This window comes from Oryza glaberrima, chromosome 8, assembly GCF_000147395.1.
Source record: "Oryza glaberrima chromosome 8, OglaRS2, whole genome shotgun sequence".
Classification (NCBI taxonomy): domain Eukaryota; kingdom Viridiplantae; phylum Streptophyta; class Magnoliopsida; order Poales; family Poaceae; genus Oryza; species Oryza glaberrima.
This window is the reverse complement of record NC_068333.1, coordinates 8,268,999-8,290,068: the sequence shown is the minus strand read 5'-3', so window position 1 is coordinate 8,290,068 and position 21,070 is coordinate 8,268,999. Positions and strand designations below refer to the sequence as shown.

Genomic DNA, 21,070 nt, shown 5'->3' with positions numbered 1-21,070 from the left:
AGCACATTGATGTGAGATATCACTTTATTCGAGGTGTGATTGCTGAAGGTGATGTCAAGGTATGCAAGATAAGTACTCATGATAACCCAGCTGATATGATGACAAAGCCAGTTCCTGCTACTAAGTTTAAGCTTTACTCAAGCTTGGTGGGTGTGACAGTATAGTCCTAGAGACTATTTGGCGCGCGGTGATTTTACCTACATGAGGTATTTTTTGGTGATTGATGTTTTTATGCTACAAGAGGAAATTCGTCTCAAGGTGGAGATTGTTAAATATGTGATCAGAATTTTGGGCCCACAATATATTCGGATTAGTTTCCTAGTAGGACTTCATGTCTATCCTATTAGGTGTCTTTCTATTATTTTCATGACACGAGGCGAAGAAGTAACGGCGAATCCGAACCGCCGGAATATGGCGGCGGCGGCGAGGGAGGACGAGCTGATGTCGCTCCCCACGGACGTCCTCGACATCATCCTCGCGCGGATCCCCTTCGACCTGCTGGTCCGCACTTGCTGCCTCTCCCGCGCGTGGCGGCGCCGGATGGGAGTCCGTGCGCTACCTCGACATCCGCCTCGGCTGGGGCTGCCGCGGCGCGCCCTCCGCCCGCGACCTGTGGCGGTGCGCGGCGCCCGTCGTCGGCTTCCGCGCCTGCGTCCACGCCCGCCACTTCCACCACCTGCCCACCTGGTTCCCCGCCCTGGCGAGCAAGGGCGTCCGGGAGCTCGCCATCGAGTGCGACGGGGTGCGCCGCGGCCACCCCGACACCCCGCCGTACTGGGTCATCGACCAGGGCCTCTTCTCCTGCGCCGCGCTCGCCGTCCTCCACCTCGAGGACTGCGACATGCCGCTCGCGCCCCCGGGGTTCCGGGGATTCCCCAGCCTCGTCTCGCTCACCCTCCGCGGCGTCACCCTCCCGGCCGAGGGCGGCGGCGCGCGGGTCGAACACCTGGTCGCCGCGGCGCCGCTCCTCGCCGAGCTCAGGCTGGACGACGTGGACGTGGAGGAATTGGAGGACCCCACGCCTCCGTTGTACATGTGGGCCGTTCGGGCGCCTCGCCTCCGGGTCCTAAAGATGGCTACGCGCTTGGACATCGGCTGCCGGATCCCGGAGGAGCCCCCATTGCTGGAGGAGGCGTACATCGACATTGGTAACAGCTTAATGAGTTTCCACGAAATTTTCCGAGGGATTATTACTGTCAGGAAGCTTTGGTTCAACATTCACGAGGTAATTACTTAATATTGCAGCACGTTATATTTCCTTGCAACGATTGGCAGTGAGTTCTTGTTACAGTCACAACGCATGAATTTTAAATTACAGTACATTATTGAACTGTAATTGCTTACTTAATATATGCAAATAATTTGCAGTAAAGCGTGTGCAAAGTTTAACAAGTAGGCTTTATCAGGATTATATGGATCGGTCTCTTTCCTCCATATGTAATCATCAGCTATCGCCCTTAACCTGATTGTTTTTTAGTGCTTGCTGTGAACTGTTATTGTGTTGTATTGTTTTCACCTGATGCTGATTAGTGATTAACAAGTAGGCTTGATCAGGATTATATGGATCGGTCTCTTTCCTCCATATGTAATCATCCGCTTTTGCCCTTAACCAGATTTTTTTTTAGTGCTTGCTGTCAACTGTTATTATGTTGTATTGTTTTCACCTGATGCTGATTAGTGATTAGCATCATAGCAATTTATGGCACCCAAAAATGGCCAATCATTGTCTCTTAGGGAGAATCCTTCCAAACCATAGTCATCGGCATGTAAACTCGTGATCACGCCGTTTCATAGTCGGGTATTATAAGCTTTTAACTTTTTAAGCACCCCAAGTTATGTTTCATTTGCTTTAAAGTGATTTGTCAGTCACCTCCATAAGGTCAGCCACAATAATGCTCTCAATATACAGTATTCTGCAGAAGTGGTTGACAAATTACAAATACATCCATTAGGTGCCTTCTCTAGTTCTCCTTAGTCAGGTTCTCTAATATTAGTGTTGTGACATCATTGTTGTCAGCAGACAATCTCGCCTTAATTAGAAGAGCCATTGGCGTTTTCCTTCCCAGCTTTAGACCATCCTGTATCTAACTTGCATTCCGAATGAGAGAGCTCTGACTCTTGACTTCCTTGGGTGGCTTCTGGCCTATATAAGTATGTAAAGCTGAAATGTAAGTATGTAACACAAGAGATAAGATTCTGACTCCACGTTACAAGCACCTGACAAATTGTGCTGTAGCTTTTCGATGGATAAGGCGTGCTGACTTGCTTAGTCCATGCTGCACTATCTATTTTATCTTGCAAGATTCAAGATGGATCCATACTTGAACTATCATGTTATGTTTAGCATTGCATCATTGCCTGGAGAATTGGGCAGTGATTTGAGATTGTAGGAAAGAACTCAACTGTTTAACTGGATTTAACTGTTACATGTACTCTAGTTTTATCCAGTACGATGAGACTGCCCTTTGCTCACCAAAATAGTTGTGACCTTGATGCTTAAATTAATTGAACCAAACGATTCAGTTTCTTTGATGGATTTGGACTGGGGCCCTGGGGCTTTGCCTTCTGTTCTGGATAAGTACTAGGAACATTTGGTAACATTCAGTCATAGTAGGGATTGCATGTGCTCTCTACCAAAAATCATGCATTCAGGTGCAAATGCACACTAAAAAAATCACTATTAGGTTCTCAAGAACTTTTTTACTTACAGGATTGACAAACCCAGATGTTTACATTAGTTTATCATCTCAACATAAATTTGCATTGCAGATCATATGTCAGTCTAACTATGTTCAACTGATTTTCAGTTTAACGAATATCCACTGGAGGGGATTTCGTGTAAATTTGATAATCTGAGGGAGGTACACGTGACCACAAATTTTGGCCAACAACCGAGCACTATGTCACTATTTTCCTTACTGAGATGTGCTCCGTACATTGAAGACCTAAGTATTGAGGTAATATTGGATACTCCCCTTGGACTTTTATGTCACAATTTCAACACTTTTCTCAGTTGGTACTTTTGGTCTTTTTGTAGGCTGAAGATATTTCATTTTCGCATAGAGATGATCCTTATGAAATTGAAGAAGATGACTTTATAAGTTCAGGGATAAACGAGAACTCGTTTTCTAGCCTCAAATATGTGTCTCTGAGTGGTATCACGTACTCGTCAAATCAGCTGCGCTTTATGAAGTTTTTACTCTCCAAAACAGAATCACTTCAATCCTTTGCTGTTACTTTTCTATATAGTAAATCAAACAAAGAGTATGTGAAAGCATGCAGGGTACTAAGAGCCTTTAGAAGGGCATCCGCATCACCCCAAGCTAGGTTCGAGGTAAGGCTTTGGGACAAACCAACCCCAAGACCGTCATTCTTTTCATGTCTGCCTCCGTAATGTGGAAGGATGATGTTCAAACTTGCAGCTGTTCAGAGTCTAGATCTATGTGGCTGTCGTTGTACAAACATCTTAGAAATCCTTCTCGAGGCAGAGTGAATGACTACGAAGTTGTTCTGAGATGAAGTATCCCACAAAAGATGGTACCAATATTGTCTCCATGGAACGCTATGATTAGGGTACTGTCTGATTTATCATTATTTTTAAAATGCATCATGATTCTCATTGAGGCTACTGCAGTCAAAGATGTCAACATGCCTGGCTATTATTTTCTGCTTTTTCCGTTGATCACTAAGTTGCTAATTATTTCTTGAGCTCAAAGAGGAAGTTCAATATATATCTTATCATGTTTAAACTTTTGATTTTAAATGAATTGATGAAGTCAATTTTACCCCCTTAAATATTTAAGTTGTAAATGTTTAAACTATTTTCTAGAGCACTTAACCCCTTTAAAATTTATGTACCTTAGCCCCTTAACTGTTAAATGCAGTACTTTACTCCTACTGACATTTTTCCATTTTGTTTATGTTTGTCCAAATAATTTTTTATTGAAACCGTTATAGGTGTAAATCACCCTGACAGCTAATACACGCGCCTTTTTCTCTTTTTTTTTTCACAAGCTACCGCGCGCCGTTTCTTTACGTCCGCATTTTTTCCATTTCTTTTTTTTTCACAAGCTACCGCGCGCCATTTCTTTACGTACACATTTTTTCCGTTTCTTTTTGCCATATTTTTTGCGTTTTTTTATTTGAGAAGTTGAATCTTTCATCTTCAATTTTATTTGAAAGTTTTGAATTTGAGTTGAAATTTTTAAGATTTGAGTTGAATTGTTGAATTTTGAGATGAAAGTTTTCAAATTTGAGTTAAATGTTTTAAATTTTCAGATGAAAGTTTTTAAATCTAAGTTGAAAGTTTTCAAATATTTGGTTAAAAGTTTTTGAATCCGAGTTGAATATTTTCAAATCTCGAGTTGAAAATTTTCAAATTTGAGTAAAAAGTTTTCAAACCTGGGTTGAAAGTTTTTAAATCTGGAGTGAAAGATTTTAAATCTGGGTTGAAAGTTTCAAATCTGAATTGAAAGTTTTCCAAATCTGAGTTAAAAATTCTATTTATGTATTATTTTTCTAAAAACTAATATTAACCATTATCATTAACGCTAATGAATGTCATCAACGCTAATTAGCGTTATTAGCGGAGAGGCCGAGAGAGGGCGCATGCGCGGCTGCGCCAGTTAGCCTGATAGCGCGCGCACCCATTAGGAATCCATGTAAATCACATCATACGTTAAGCCCAAAGTAGGGCCATGCTTGGATCCTAGGCATTTGAACTGTTGGAGTTAGGCCCTGCTTAGTTCCCAAACAAAAACTTTTTACCTTTTTTACCTTGTCACATCGAATGTTTGGCCACATGTATATAGTATTAAATATAGACAAAAAAAACTAACAAAAACTTTTTACCTTGTCACATCGAATGTTTGGCCACATGTATGCAGTATTAAATATAGACAAAAAAAAACTAACTACACAGATAGCGTGTAAAATTGCGAGACAAATCTTTTAAGCCTAATTGCGCCATAATTTGATAATATGGTGCTACAGTAAACATTTGCTAATTATGGATTAATTAGGCTTAATAAATTCGTCTCACAGTTTACAGGTGTAATTTTTGTTATTAGACTACGTTTAATACTTCAAATATGTGTCCGTATATCCGATGTGACACGCAAAAACTTTTCACCCCTGAATTAAACCAGGCCTTAATCGCATGAATTGGATTCCAATTCAGAGACTAACAAAAATGAAATTGGACAGAATTTTATTCAAGTCCAATGTTTTCGTTCGGGACAGAAATTAATCTAGAATTTGATTCAAGGGTGTGTCTGTCTGTCTGGGTCAATGCCATAGTCTCAACCATGCCCCCCAAAACTAATACTCCCTCCGTCCCAAAATAAGTGCAGTTTTGCACTGTTCACGTTCAACGTTTGACCGTTCGTCTTATTTAAAATTTTTTTATGATTAGTATTTTTATTGCTATTAGATGATAAAACATGAATAATATTTTGTGTGACTAAATATTTTCAAATTTTTCATAAATTTTTCAAATAAGACAGACGGTCAAACGTTAGTCACGGATATCCATGGCTGTACTTATTTTGAGATGGAGGTAGTAGTAGGTTCATTTGTTTCGTTGCTAAAAGAATTGGCATATGCCAATCTTTTGCAAGTAGAACTGTGTTTGTTTCCAAGAGTTGGTAACACAGCTGCTGCGCACGGAAAATGGAGCGGTCCATTAGCGCAGCATTAATTAAGTATTAGCTATTTTTTTCAAAAATGAATCAATATGAATTTTTTTAAATAACGTTCGCATAGAAACTTTTTGCAAAAAATGTACCATTTAGTAGTTTGAAAAGCGTGCTCGTGGAATACGAGAGGGATGAGTTGGGAACCCATAGAAACGAACTCAGACTTTGAACCAACTTTGCCAAAATTTTGGCATCAAACCAAACAATCAACTTTACCAAAATCTTTTGTATGGTTGAGAACGGCTAAAATCCAAACAATACCAAATCATTAGCAAAACAAAGGGTAGATTTCAATTTGATTAATCCTAAGATGCAGACTTCACCTTATGAGCATCCTTGCACATTGTGCTCTAGCTTTTCGATGGATAAAGTGTGTTGACTTGCTTAGACCATGCTTCATTATCTGCTTTAATGTCTTTTGAAATTCGAGAAGGATTCTAAGGCCCAGTTTAGATCCCTCCATAAAATTTTTCACCCTATCACATCGAACGTTTGAACACCTGTATGCTAAAAAAATAAATAATTGCAAAGGTTGTGACTAATTTACGAGACGAATCTTTAAGCCTAATTACTCCATGATTTGATAATATAGTGCTACAGTAAACATTTGCTAATGATGGATTTGTTAGGCTTAATAAATTTGTTTCTTAGTTTACAGGCGGAATCTGTATTGTTTTGTTATTAGACTACATTTAATACTCCAAATGTATGTCCATATATCTGCTGTGATACACCAAAATTTTTCACCCCTACAAATAAACAGAGCCTAAGATGAACTTTAAATTATGTTTAGCATTGCATCGCTGCCTCGAGAATTGGGTAGTGATTTGAGATAGTAGGAATTAAAGAGATCCGTTCTAACTGTTGGACGGGATTAAACCGTTATTCTAGTTTTATCCAGTATGATGAGGCTGCCTCTGCACACCGGAACAAAATAGGGAAATTGCTTTGCGTTACGATGAAATTTGTACGATTTTAGTACGATCCTACCATGAATGATTTTTGATTGGGTGGGAACAGGTTGGATCCCATATTTTCAGCACACACCAGAGACTACGAAGGTCCAGTTCTTTTCTCCAAAAGAGTTGGAAGAATATTAAGATTTTCGTGGCATACTTTTTAAACTGCTAAACGGTGTGTTTCGCACGAAAACTTTCTATCTAAAAGTTACTCTAAAATATCATATTAATCTATTTTTCAAGTTTATAATAATTAAAACTCAATCAATCATACGTTAATACCACATCGTTTTGTGTAAAAAAATTAATATTCATTTTCATCTTCAGGAGAAAAGAACACCACCAAAGTATTGTACTCTGATCGTATGAAGTTTTATTGTACGTATAGCAATTAGTATAGCAATTAATGCTCACTCTTAGCTTTTCATGATGCAGCAACTAGAACTTTTGTACTACCTCCGTCCCAAAATACTTGTCATTTAAATTTGTTTTATAATATTAAATTATTTGTCTTATTAAAAAATTATGAAATTATTACTTATTTTGTTTGTGATTTTATTTATTATCAAAAGTATTTTAAGTATGACTTATATTTTTTTATATTTACATTAATTTTTTTAAATAAGACGAATGATTAAATGTTGCATGCAAAAAGTCAAAGTGATCACTAATTTTGAATGGAGGTAGTACTAAGGATTAGCACACCCAAAAAAATCCATGCATGATTGCTCACAATAGTTCATCATCTCAATGTAAACCTCCATCGCAGATCATATGTCAGTCCATGTTATATTTTTTCCGTCTCAGAATATAGCCATCTAGTATGATATGGGACGTATCCTAGTACTACGAATCTGGATAAGAAGTATCCCCAAATTCATAAAACTAGGATATGTCTTATCCGATTCTAGGTTACTATGTTATGGGACGGAGGGAGTATTGATTTTCAGTTTAACAAAAGAAAAAAAAATCCACTGGAGACGTGCGATTTCATCGAAATTTGTGAATCAAAGGGAGCTGAAGATGAAGATGAAGGTCACATAATTAATTAATCGTGCGACAGTTCATAAGCTATAAAGAATATGAAAGATGTTCATCTCGCCTTCATCGATTCGAATGTAATTCATCATCAATTCCTCTAGCAAATATATCCCTCCGATCCATCCATCCATCCCTTTCGCCCATGTTCATGGATTAGTAGTTCATGGGAGCAGTTGAGCGAGTGCTCGCATATGCCTATATAGTATGTGCACATATGCGATTATGCGTGCCCTACTACCATCCTCTCCGCAACCAAACAACACAACACATGCATAGATTACTCCCTACGTCTGTCCAGACGTTTTTCTTAGTCAATTTTTTTAAGTTTAATGTAAGTTATAGAAAAAACATATACTCCCTTCGTTTCAAAATATTTAACACCGTTGACTTTTTAGCACATGATTGATCGTTTGTCTTATTTAAAAAAAATTGTCAAATATGTAAAACTATATGTGTACATGAAAGTATATTTATCAATGAATCAAATAACATGAAAAGAATAAATAATCACTTAAATTTTTTGAATAAGACGAATGGTCAAACACGTACTAAAAAGTGAACGGTGTCAAACATTTTAAAACGGAGGGAGTATATAGAAACATTTTTAGCCCTAAAACAAACATATTATTAAAATATATTTAATGTTAGCTAGGTTTAATTAAACCAGTTTGATATTATAAGATTTACTGTATTTTTCTATAAACTTGGTTAAACTTAATGAAGTTTAATTTAGAAAACAAGTTAAAGCGAAGAGAGAAATGCTGCTACTACTACTGCTCTCTCACTCTCGTGCATGCATGCTCGTGATTGCAAATAATTCGCAACGCTACAGTAATCTCGTGTGCCCTATCTCGTTCGTATCAGGCGTGCATCCAAAGCAGGTGCAGAGACTATCTCAGTCGTCTGCTTGTTCCCTAGCTACCCTTGCAGGTGCCCTCACCCCTCAGGAATAATCTCTCTCTCTCTCTCTGCACAACTAAAACTATATATCCCAATCCATGATCCAGCCATTCATCATCTGCATATATATAATCGTCTTCGTCGTCATGTAGCAAGCAGCAGGTAGCTTCACATTCTCTTGTCTCTTGTACTCACCGCATCCTGCTTGGTCGCTAGCTAGCTAGCTTAGCTAACCTTAGCTACGAACTAGGAGTACCTTTCAGTTCAGATCAGCTTCTTACCTCTCATCTTGCATTGCTGCCTAAGAGTAAGAGCCAGAGATCTGTACTGACTACTGCTACGGCATCGAGATCAGATCATTGGCAATGGATGGCCGCCTTCTTCTCCTCCTCCATGTCCTCGCGCTTCTTCTTCTTGCGGTGGTGGTCGCCGCCGGCGGAGGCGCCGTCGTCGGCAGGGACAGCGCAGTGCTTCAGCTGCGCGAGCTGCAATGGGGCTTGTCCGGCCAGGTCCGGTATTCCCAATCAAAGCGCTTTGAGAAGAAGATGACAGGTAATTACAAGTTACTACTCCCTCCATTTCATATTATAAATCGTTTGATTTTTTTTCTTAGTCAAAATTCTTTTGATTTGAGTAAGTTTATAGTAAAATTAGTAACATTTACAACACCAAATTAATTTTATTAAATTTAATATTGAATATATTTTGATAATTTGTTTGTTTTATACTGGAAATGTTAGTATATTTTTTCTACATATTAACTTAGTTAAATTTAAACAAGTTTGATTAAGAAAAAAATTATACGACTTGTAATATATTACAAACGGAATAAGTAGTTGCTAAATAATGTCTGAGCAGCAGTTGAATTATTTGTGGGGTTTGGCTTTTAAGGTTAGCTTCAGAGAGAAGCCCAAAATTACAGTGATAATATTCTCATTATTTTATGAACCTGCAGGCATCTCATGTAATGCTAGGTACTGAGAGTTGAGAGAGTTAGCTGATCCATCTTTCTCATTCACTGGAGAATTGTGTCTCCCCTGTTATCAACATCAATATTACAGTGTTCACCGCAGTCCTAATTTTTTCAGAGCGATAGATATATCACTGTAGTGTGTATTGTCAATTCTTTTCAAAAATTTTCATAACCATATTTCCGATGCATTTGAGAGAAAATTGTATAAGGGAAAGGAGCATCTTCTCGGGCGATATAATCCATCTTGTTTTGAGGGCTATATTTTACTCTGCTTTCTTGGTAGCCCTGTTACCTACCAAACCTTCTCCAATTATGTATTCGAATTGTCCCATACAAGTTAAAGCTACACACACTTTTTTCTGTAAATTGGCAAGTTGTAACTTTGCCCCCTCCCTAATACAAGGATATGCAAGACTTATGCGTATTCTCGAAAATAAAAGTGTAAGTTATTTTCGAATTTTATGTGTTTTCACAAGAAGTTCCATTCGGATTCAGTGTGCCACATCTTCGCTCCAAATTTATTTGGGCTGTACAAATTCCACCTGAATTTGGCGTTCCCTACAAAATATATTTCATGTTCGGAGTTTTTCTAAAAAGTAGCTTCAATTTCATCTTTTTATAAATCCATATGCAGTACAGTACGTTCGGTTATGGTTAATTTTATAACCCCAAAATAAAGACCATCACCAATCCACCATGATCAATCTAGATCGTGTAGAGCCCTTCTTTTATATATATATATTAGACACTAATATTAGTTGCAAAAATATAAACCAATATTAAATTACATTACTCTGCTTTATACTCTATCCCTTTTTCAATGTATGATATTGTTGACTTTTTAAAATACGTTTAACCATTCAACTTATTAAAACATTTTATATAATTATTATTTATTTTATTGTAACTTGATTTATCATCGAATGTTTTTTTAGCATGATTTAAATATTTTATATTTGCACAAAAATTTTGAATAAGACAAATGGTTAAACGTTGTTTAAAAAGTTAACGGCATCAATTTTTTTCTACAATTTCAAATATTTTCAATAACTCTGCTTCATTTTCTTAAATCAGGGGAACACAAGAAAGCAGCAGCAGCAGCAAGAACGAGGACTAGGAGCACCACCGTCCTAGAGCTGAAGCACCACTCCCTCACCGCCATCCCCGACCACCCCGCTGCCCAAGAAACCTACCTCCGCCGCCTCCTCGCCGCCGACGAGGCGCGTGCCAACTCGTTGCAGCTCCGCAACAAGGCAGCGTTCACGCAGTCCGGCAAGAAGGCGACGGCGGCCGCCGCCGCCGCCGCTGGCGCCGAGGTCCCCCTGACCTCCGGCATCCGCTTCCAGACGCTCAACTACGTCACCACCATCGCGCTCGGCGGCGGCGGATCCTCCCGCGCCGGCGCCGGCAACCTCACCGTCATCGTCGACACCGGCAGCGACCTCACCTGGGTGCAGTGCAAGCCGTGCTCCGTCTGCTACGCGCAGCGCGACCCGCTGTTCGACCCGTCCGGCTCCGCCTCCTACGCCGCCGTCCCCTGCAATGCCTCCGCCTGCGAAGCCTCCCTCAAGGCGGCCACCGGCGTGCCGGGATCCTGCGCCACCGTCGGCGGCGGCGGCGGCGGCGGGAAGAGCGAGAGGTGCTACTACTCGCTGGCCTACGGCGACGGGTCGTTCAGCCGCGGCGTGCTCGCCACGGACACGGTCGCGCTCGGCGGCGCCAGCGTCGACGGCTTCGTGTTCGGCTGCGGGCTCAGCAACCGCGGCCTGTTCGGCGGCACGGCGGGGCTCATGGGCCTCGGCCGGACGGAGCTCTCGCTGGTCTCCCAGACGGCGCCCCGGTTCGGCGGCGTCTTCTCCTACTGCCTCCCCGCTGCCACCTCCGGCGACGCCGCGGGCTCCCTCTCCCTCGGCGGCGACACCTCCTCCTACCGCAACGCCACGCCGGTGTCCTACACCCGCATGGTCGCCGACCCGGCGCAGCCGCCGTTCTACTTCATGAACGTGACCGGCGCGTCCGTCGGCGGCGCCGCGGTGGCCGCGGCGGGGCTCGGTGCCGCCAACGTCCTCCTCGACTCCGGCACGGTGATCACGCGCCTCGCGCCGTCGGTGTACCGCGCCGTGCGCGCCGAGTTCGCGCGGCAGTTCGGGGCGGAGCGCTACCCGGCGGCGCCGCCCTTCTCGCTGCTCGACGCGTGCTACAACCTGACCGGGCACGACGAGGTGAAGGTGCCATTGCTGACGCTGCGCCTCGAGGGCGGCGCCGACATGACCCTCGACGCTGCCGGGATGCTGTTCATGGCGAGGAAGGATGGGTCGCAGGTGTGCTTGGCCATGGCGAGCCTCTCATTCGAAGACCAGACGCCCATTCTTGGCAACTACCAGCAGAAGAACAAGAGGGTAGTGTATGACACTGTGGGCTCAAGGCTAGGCTTTGCTGATGAGGATTGTAGCTATGCATAATTAGTACTATTCCCTAACTAGAATTTGAACTGCAAATCAAATGTTGAGTAAAAAAGAAGAAAAAAACTTTGAAATGGAGATGATGAGAAAATGGTTTGTTTCTCTAGTCTGTTAGGCTTTGTAACGTAAACTCTTTTATTTTTGGGATGTTAGAAAAAAGTTGCACAGTTGCGGAACAAGCGGTCACCACAACTCTGCTATGTACCATAATGTAACTCCATGTCTACCTATAACCAATTAGGACTTACATATTCGACACATATTTTTAATATGAAATGTGGTAATTTTCTTGATATGTGTGGGAATTTAATTGATTCCTTCAAAAATCCTTATGAAATTTCTGCTTTACAAAGATCTAAATCTGTTCCAGAAATTCAGCAGCTCCTGAATTTCATATTGGAACATGATTTTTTTTTTGTTGGCATAAGGTATAAACCACATCTGCCTTATCTACCGCAGTCTAAGTATACTAAATCACACACATTCAGGCATGTCTACTAACAAATTTCAGAAATCTAAAACACCATAATTTGGTTCAGGTGTTACATCTAAAGCAATCTGACAGTAAGTCACAAACATGAATATCAGAGACACCCCTCAAGGAAAAACAAAAGGCAAACAATGGTTTGTGCAACAACATCCATCTCTACAGCCAACACAGTTTGCAAGTCCAGAGAAGGTGTTCTTCCGTTTATTCCGGAAAATATTTGGACTCCCAAATTAAGAGCCGATGTCGAATGTGTCCATGCCATGCTCCACTATAAACTTCACCTGGGTAGACGACTCCTTTTTGTATGTCGTGAAAAGAAGACACGCATCCGAAAACGGGCATTATATGATGCCAGAACATCATGACTTTAAGTGATTCAAGGGATGCTGCCTTGGATAGAAGAAGCTTGATAAAGCTCATCTCCCCTGGGAAGCACTTGATAAAAGACAGGGTCACACGCTTGAGAGTTTTAACCAAATCTTCACTCATATATGCTTCTAGAATCCCTTCATGAATCTCGTCATCTCCCTGTGCTTCTTTCAGATCAACCTACAAAACATATATAGGTCAAGTAAATGAAATGCCAATTATAATTTTACAATAGGCCAATCTACAAGAAAAAAAGCAGTGTTCTATGCTGAAGGTATTTTAAAAGTGACTTGAAGAGATGCATCCAGTGTTACCTCAATATTCAGTTGTTCAATCTGTGGAGCACAACGCAGTAAAGAAAAGATTGACATGATACTTGAGATTTTGCCAAAATCAACGCTCAAGTTTGAAGTCCTTAAGTTCCGGAACTTCCATGTAATTCTCTCTAATGGATTTTCATCGACCTGAAAATCATGACAAATTTAAGTTAGACTGATATATGATCATCAATGCAACTTGATCTACTTGCTTGCAAACAGTGTATGAGTAATTGGAGTATCATACTCCTATAGCTGAGCTGAAATTGAATCTGCCTACAGGTAGGATAGAGGACACAAACACACACACACACACACACACACACACACACACACTCACACACACACACACACACACACACACACACACTCACACACACACACTCTCTTCATGCCAAATGAATAATGAGGATTAAAAAAGGACCACAAATAAGAAAGGAAATTATACCAGTGTGATTGGGCTGTCCAAATTCAGAATGACAGATTATAATTTTAAAGCAATTACAAAAATAAAATGACGATGAAAGCATCTGATGTTGATGCTTTTTGTTTTGTTTTTGGAATGGATAGAAAAGTATATTTGGAGATCATAACGAGAATCTTATGCAAAAAAATAAATCCGCTAGCTCTAAAAACCGGTTGCAAATTCAGCAAATTTATTATTGGAGACGAACTTATTAATGGGTTAAATGCCAGAGATTGATCAATAAAGGAGGATCTTGTGTGCAGATGAGCAAGTTTTTTTTTGAATTTAGTGATTTCTAAAAATAGTTTCCGCAAATGAACCTCTAGCAGAACTTTTTCTAGAAAGAGACTCTCATTTCTTTGTGGGGAACATAAATAATAGACTCCAAGTCTCAACATAAATTGCAGTTGGTTCACAAAAAGCACAACACTTTCATACCATGTAGGCCATGTGGGATGCATCCTAGAATTCACATGTTGTCCATGACTCTATGAACTTTAACGATGTGCTCTATAGCAGGGGCTTTGAGTGGTACTGCTAATTAGGGGGTACTTATACGCACACATAAGAACAGGGCTTGCCGCCTTTCTCTCCCTCCTCTCCTCCTGAATCTATATATAAACCACCCTTCGTAGGCAGTTTGTTTGTAGTACATTACTTTTAAAACTATTAACAAGAGATAGGTATATTTTCCCCAATGATTTCTAGTTCCAACTCAGAGACTACTTAATTGACTGAAACATCTTAGTAGCCAGAGGAAAAGAAAGTTCGGAACAAAAAATACAGACAACCAAAGGGGTTGAGCCATGTTCTTCTGTAGCGACGCATGCAAAATGAACAGGGCTAAAGATGAGTTTGTGTAAAGCATGAGGATGTGTGCCAACTACACCTAAACCACTCAATCACCTTACAGGTCGTTTTATCACAAACAAGTAAGCGCATCTCTACTATGTATTTGTAAATATTTTAATTCTTGTAATATTTTGTGCACACAGTTTCTCTACCGTCTCTCAATGAGCTCTGTCTCAACTCTCAAACAAAATTAAAAGGTGGATATGTAGGCCCAAAAGTTCCGAGGGAATGAGCTTTCGAATAAAGGAGCTGTCTTGAAATACCAGGAAATAATCAAGGCCATTGTGCCCCACTGCTCCATCACTAAGTGGAATATCATGAGGTAGGGAGGGAGATAAAGAGCTAGTGGCTATACTGTGTGAAGGAGGTTGGGTTGGGGAATGGTAAACAAGGGAAAATATTCCTACAAATTGGAGAATGCTAACAACAGAAAATATCCCTACACACACAATATAGGAGATCTTGGGTTTGTGTTGCATGGTGGTATTCGGTTGAACACATATGATGCTGTATTTATTGGTTAGTTGTTATTACTTCCTGGTTTTGTTGAACTTGATGAAGCTTTGAGATTGCAAACTTTTATATTATTGAGAAATTTCCTTGTGCACCCAAAAAATTTTGATCAAACTCTTTCATATATATCCTTTGGTCTCAATCTCTTTCATATCCTTCGGTTTTTGTCTCATTCCCTAGTAGTCCTTATATTTTTATCCTCTACACAATAATTCTATTATGTGATCGTGTATTGACCATTTGTTTCAGAAATAACCATATTCCCTTCACTTGTTTTTTTTCTTTTTGGACTGGATTACCCTTGATTTGTAAATGTCAGTGCTAGCTTATACAGTTAAATCATAATCTTCATGATGAAATAGAATCACTTATGAAATAATTTACATGAAATAATAATTTGAATAAATTTCACTCAAATTTTAATAAATTTTAATATTTTTACCTCAAATTTGAATAAATTTTAATTTTTTTAGTCAAATTCATAAAAAATGGATATATCTTGAAGGAGGGTGGTGAAATTACTAAAAAAATTAGGAAAATTATTAAATTTAAGTGAAATACAAATAATTTACTCCCTTCAAATATGACTAAAATTTTGTGATTCTAATTTACAAATTTGGTGAAAATTTAAAAATTTAATGATTTAGTTTATTTTCCCTCCTTGAAAATGATATAGCTAAAACATTTTCTTGTGAGGGATTTATTTTTAGTGCGGAGGCATATTGATTATTGTTATGAGTGATGGCAATATAGTCATTTCATAAAAATATTACGATCAACTCAATAACAACATAACTGAACAATTATATGAGGAATAAAATTGAAAAATATGGGTCATGAGGCACGTAGGTATCAGGGCAAAACTCATTGGTATAGAAGGAATCGAGCGAAATCTTGAGAGCATATAGTGAAATTTAGCATGTAGTAAGAACTCTTATGTGGACTATTTGGGACCCAACTTATGGCAATTAATTTCAACTGACGGGCAAAATAGGAATTTATTTGTCCGTATTACGTGTGTTACGGAAGGTCTCGGACCAACCATAGCATGCATCAGTGTGATTTGTTCATACAAATAGCACCGTGGTTTTGTCTACAATAGAAGGTTCCTTGCGAAGTGGCTAACATGATGACAACCTATTGCACCATCATCTATGGACATGGGTCCACAGTTCGGCCCGAAATGGAAGGTTTCGGGCTTAGGTGGCAAACAAGGCACCATAGCATATGGTGTCTTACCACATAGCCCCTAGCATTTCTAGACATGGTGTCGTGGATCTGCTAGGAAAACAAGGTTCCTTGCATGGGTAGAAACCTAGTGTTGTTGTTTCTGCTGAGTATGATAGGCTCCGCACCATATATAGGATATGGTGTTGCACGTAGCACCGTTGAATCCAACACTGTTAGCAATGGAGTCATGCTTTCGTAATTCCTTGAAAGCATCATGGACTTACAAAGGGGCAATTCCTTCTTTGCCATTCGGAATTTCATGTGATCATTTATTTGCCCCGATGTCTCACTAACACGTGGGCCTTGGAACAACATGACATTATTGATTAAGTACATGCATAGAGACATATAGTGCGAGCAAATACATCAGCCATGTACCATATGACACCACAAGTATTATTACTAATACCGAGCATATAAAACACATCACAAGTGTCAATACAAATTTCGACGTGTACAACACAAAGTTGACACATGATTTCTTCATCATTAACCTCTTTCCCCTCCGCAAGGAATTTGTACCAAGGATACATCACTTGGTTGATCATGATTGTTGTGCAAGGAGGAAGATATTCCGTGTCCACAAGCCTTGTCGGTGACATGAGTTCGTGATGGTTGGGTGACTATTGGAATATACGTCAGTTGTGACATGTCAAGCTAGAGTGGGTTGCCACCATCCCCGTCCTCTTCAATGTCATGGACGATGATCTACATGTAACTCTTCTATCCAATTTGACCCCTGACCAACCATTTTATGCATGGTATACTTGACAAAATTACATCAATCAACCATGTGAAAACAACTGCATCCCGCTCTTCCATTCACCCATGCCACTTTCACTAGGTCAACCAAAGTAGATAAAGATGGCATGCTTTGCCAAAAAGCAACACATCTTCTTTCACTACCGGTTTTTTCATGCTACCTCGATTTTGCAACATTACAAATCGGTCCATCTAGATGCAATGACTAGCACAACCAACACCCAAGAGGGCAGGATTGTTTATAAAATTCATAAATGCATACTAACTAAAATGAACATTTCATATATACCACCATACACATATGCACATTTGTAATTGTCATACACCTTGTTATACCATAGTTACAAAACCTAAGGTGCACAAACAACAAATTCGCTAAAGCATAGTATATATTCACATTTCAAGTTCATGCAACAACATGTACCTTCTACGGATCCATTCAATATGAAATTACAATTGTTAATCCTACTAATACTTTGTATACGGCATACTACTAATTAATTAAGTCACTGCCACCTCAAATTCAAGCCGACACTAAACCAGGGCCTCGAGATCTCTCATTACGGGATGAGGAAGGAAAGGGGAGATATGGACTCTGCAGGATGCAGTACCTTTTAAGTCCCCTCTAATATATATGTTGCTAGGGATCACGTGGTCACACTATATATAGAACAAAATGGTAAAGGTTGTCGTGGTAACTTGATTCACGTTGTCTGTGACCACCTCCACATTAAGGGCTCATTCGGATCACAGGATAGAAAAAACGTAGGATAGGAAAAGTATATAGGAATAATAAAGGAATCCAAATGTAAAATAGAGGGTTGGAAAACAGAGGAATATAGAAGATGGGATCATTGGGAGTAGAGGATGGGATTCATAGGAAAGGAACAGTAATTAATCCAACTCCGTTTTTCCCACACTCTATTGTTTCCCGTTGGTTCTTCACGAGCCGAGGAGCAGCAGCCCTCCATCCCGTCGCCATCGCCTCCGTGTGCAGGCAGCCCTCCATCCCCCAACTCCATGCCATTGGCCGTGCGGCCCGTCTTCTTCCCCAGCCTGGCCTCCTCCAGGACCACTTCGCGCTCTTCCCCTTCTCTTCGACTCCGACACCGAGCTCGCTGGCTGCCGCGCCATCACTGACCTTCTCATGCGGTATTTGCTCCACGCCGGACGCCACCCTCGATCCCCATCGCGTCGGCCTCCGTTCGCCATTGACCTCCGCTCGCAACCTCCACGCCAATGACCTGGTCTCTCCTCCATGCTCATCGTTCTCCTATGAGATGTGCTTCTTTGTTTCTTTGTTCTTCACTGATGGCATCAGTTATTAGTGTTTGATTGTCTCCTTTGGATGCGAAGGAAACGGGAAAATGAGGTTGGAGTGGATGATTTCTTTGATGTGTCTTCCCATGGAATGAGGAAACGCGAAGCAACACTTTTTTTTGCATCGAATTCAAGCAACACTTAAAGTAGTAACTGATGGAAAATTTCTGTAAACTATGGTGAAGAGATCAGTTTAATGTATCTTGATTTGTCTTGCCAGCGAGTTTACAGTCCAGTTAAAGAAAAATGTTTCCTAGAGATCCATTTGCAAATATTCGAATTGAAATAATTTCACTCTCCTGCGCAAGGCCTCATTTATTTATTTATTTATTGCCGGAACAGGGCCTCGTTTGTTGATCAATATTGCATTTAATCAATTAATAAACTCTCTTATTCATTAGTACCTATGTTTTTGTATCATATGTTGCTTTGACTTTTATTCTAATCAAACTTCTTTAGGTTTGATCAAGTTTATATAAACATTTAGCAACATCTATAACACCAAATTAGTTTTATTAACTATAACATTGAATATATTTTGATAATATGTTTATTTTGTGTTGGAAATATTTCTTTCCTTTTTTTATAAATTTGGTCAAACTTAAAAAGTTTGACAAAAATAAGTTCAAATGGCTTATATTATGAAACAGAGGAAGTTATAAGTTTATCTGATTGAGGAGTAGTTTTTTTTAGAGCGAGTGGTTTTCTCTTTATTATCTCCCAATACACAATAAATGATTTCTGGTTTATTCATAGGTTTGAAAACATGTACCTAAAAATATTCAAAAATTGAACTATTAACCAACTAAAATTAGCTAATTAGTACTTGATTAACATTAGATAAACTGGTCTATGGATTAATTCAAGTAATGTTAAAATTGGTGTAAATTATGGTGGAGAGGACCAGTTTAATGCGTCATATTTGTTTTTGCAAGAATCCAAATTGAAATAGGCCTCATTTATTTACTTATTTATTTCGGCCTGAACAAGGCCTCATTTATTGTTCAATTTTTTGTATTTAATAAATTAGATTAATAAACTCTTCTCCATTAACAAATCTCTACAAAGATCCTCCTCATCATCTCCAATATACATAGTCCAAAAACTACTACTAAATCATACTCCTTCCGGTTCTATAATAATTAACGTTTTAGAATAAGGTTGAGGTCAAACTTTTATAACTTTGATCATCAATAATATTAAAAATATTTAGTTTAAAGAAACTAGAACAACATATGTAGATTTGTCTTTCAAAGCACTATAATAAAAGTTAAAATGTATTTATTTATTTTATATATTATAATAGAAAATAAGGTCAAAGGTATATTTTGTAGACCGTGTCATTATCCAAAATGTCAATTAAAATAAAATCGGAGGGAGTAGAAACTTATTAATCGGAGTAAAATGATTCGAATTGATTCACCAATTTAAAATTAAGTGTTGCACCTAAAAATTCTCCCAAATCAAACTATGTGTTTTTTTATGGTTAACACACTCCTCAAACCGGAGATTTAAAACCTCGCTAATTGCACGATTAAAATCGATCAAACAGATTCATGGAATAATTCAAGCAAAGCTAATAAATAACTTATGAAACATTTCGTGTAAATTATTGGTGAAGAGGATGATCATGCGTACGTACCTCCCTGTCTCTGACAGAGAACTTGAGCACCTTCACACGCGAAACCAGCCAGAGTGTCGAGAAAATCTTCAGTCCCGAGGAAGGCGTCGACGGAGATGTTCGCCGCGTTCAGCAGCGGGAGCTCGCCGGCGACGCGGCAGCCGTTGTCGACGGCCGGCGTCCAGAGCGTCAGCGAGTGGAGCTTGGGCGCCCGGATCGCCCACGCCTCCGGCTCCTCCTCCTCCACCTTCTTCTCGCCCCCGGCGACGACGCCGGTGATCACGTCCACCAGGAGCAGGTCGGCGAGGTCGGGCGCGCCGGCGCCGGCGAACGGGAGCTTGACGCTGTTGAGCGCCAGCCTGGTGAGGCGCGGGAACCCGGCGAACAACGACCCCTGGCCCGGCTGCGGCGGCGGTGGGCGCGGGAGCTCGCAGTAGCGGAGGTAGAGGTTGGAGAGCTCGGCGCGGGCGTAGATGGCGCGGCCGACGCCGGGGAAGACGCCGGGCTCGTCGGTGCGGGAGGAGCCGAAGGCGAGCTGGAGCGAGCGGCCGCGCTTCTCCGCCAGCGCGCGGAGCCAGTAGGCGGCGCGCGGGCGGAGCCGCGGGCGGACCTCGATGTCGAAGCTCGCCACGGGCGCGGCGCACCGGGCGAGCACGCCGGCAACGGCGCCGGCGGAGTAGAACCCGCGGAACCGGACGTCGAGGCCCGACGCCGACTCCCACCGCCGCGCCCACCCGCGCGACAGGCAGCACGTGCGGACCACCTCCTTCAGCAGCAGCCGCGTCAGGATGTCGTCCAGGATCTCCGGCAGCAGGGACAGCAGAATGTCCGTCCCGGCGACGTCCGACGCCGCCGCCGGCGGTGGCAGCGGCGGCGACGGCGGCGAGGAGGATGACATCGACATGGCCATCTCTAGTGATGCGGTCACGCGGGTGCGAGTGTCCTGCGAGTGACCCCCACCGCCTACTTGTATTGTATCTGCACCGAATGAACTGCACCTTTTGCGTTTACGTCCTTTGATAAAAGAGGTATTCAGTTTCACGCCGTTTAGGGGGCTATTTGTGATTCTGGGAAGGAAGAGAGAACTGTTGAAGGGAAT

The 21,070-nt window shown here is 41.0% G+C and overlaps 1 protein-coding gene and 2 pseudogenes across 2 annotated transcripts; 2 read left to right on the top strand and 1 right to left on the bottom strand.

Moving 5' to 3' along the window:
• Positions 1–375: 375 nt before the first annotated feature.
• Positions 376–3,628, top strand: LOC127781604 (putative FBD-associated F-box protein At5g38570; annotated as a pseudogene).
• A 4,995-nt stretch (positions 3,629–8,623) lies between these two features.
• On the top strand, positions 8,624–12,109 carry LOC127781434 (aspartyl protease family protein At5g10770-like). Of its 2 annotated transcripts, none has more exons than XM_052308388.1 (3): positions 8,624–8,758; positions 8,903–9,148; positions 10,644–12,109. In XM_052308388.1, exons 2-3 carry the CDS (start codon positions 8,962–8,964, stop codon positions 12,029–12,031), a joined length of 1,575 nt encoding a protein of 524 aa, XP_052164348.1. In that variant the 5' UTR covers positions 8,624–8,758; positions 8,903–8,961; the 3' UTR covers positions 12,032–12,109. The 2 variants fall into 2 exon arrangements, with proteins under 2 accessions (XP_052164348.1, XP_052164349.1); XM_052308389.1 differs by having other exon boundaries at positions 8,650–8,758; positions 8,952–9,148.
• A 642-nt stretch (positions 12,110–12,751) lies between these two features.
• Positions 12,752–20,875, bottom strand: LOC127781310 (uncharacterized; annotated as a pseudogene).
• Between the last annotated feature and the right edge of the window lie 195 nt (positions 20,876–21,070).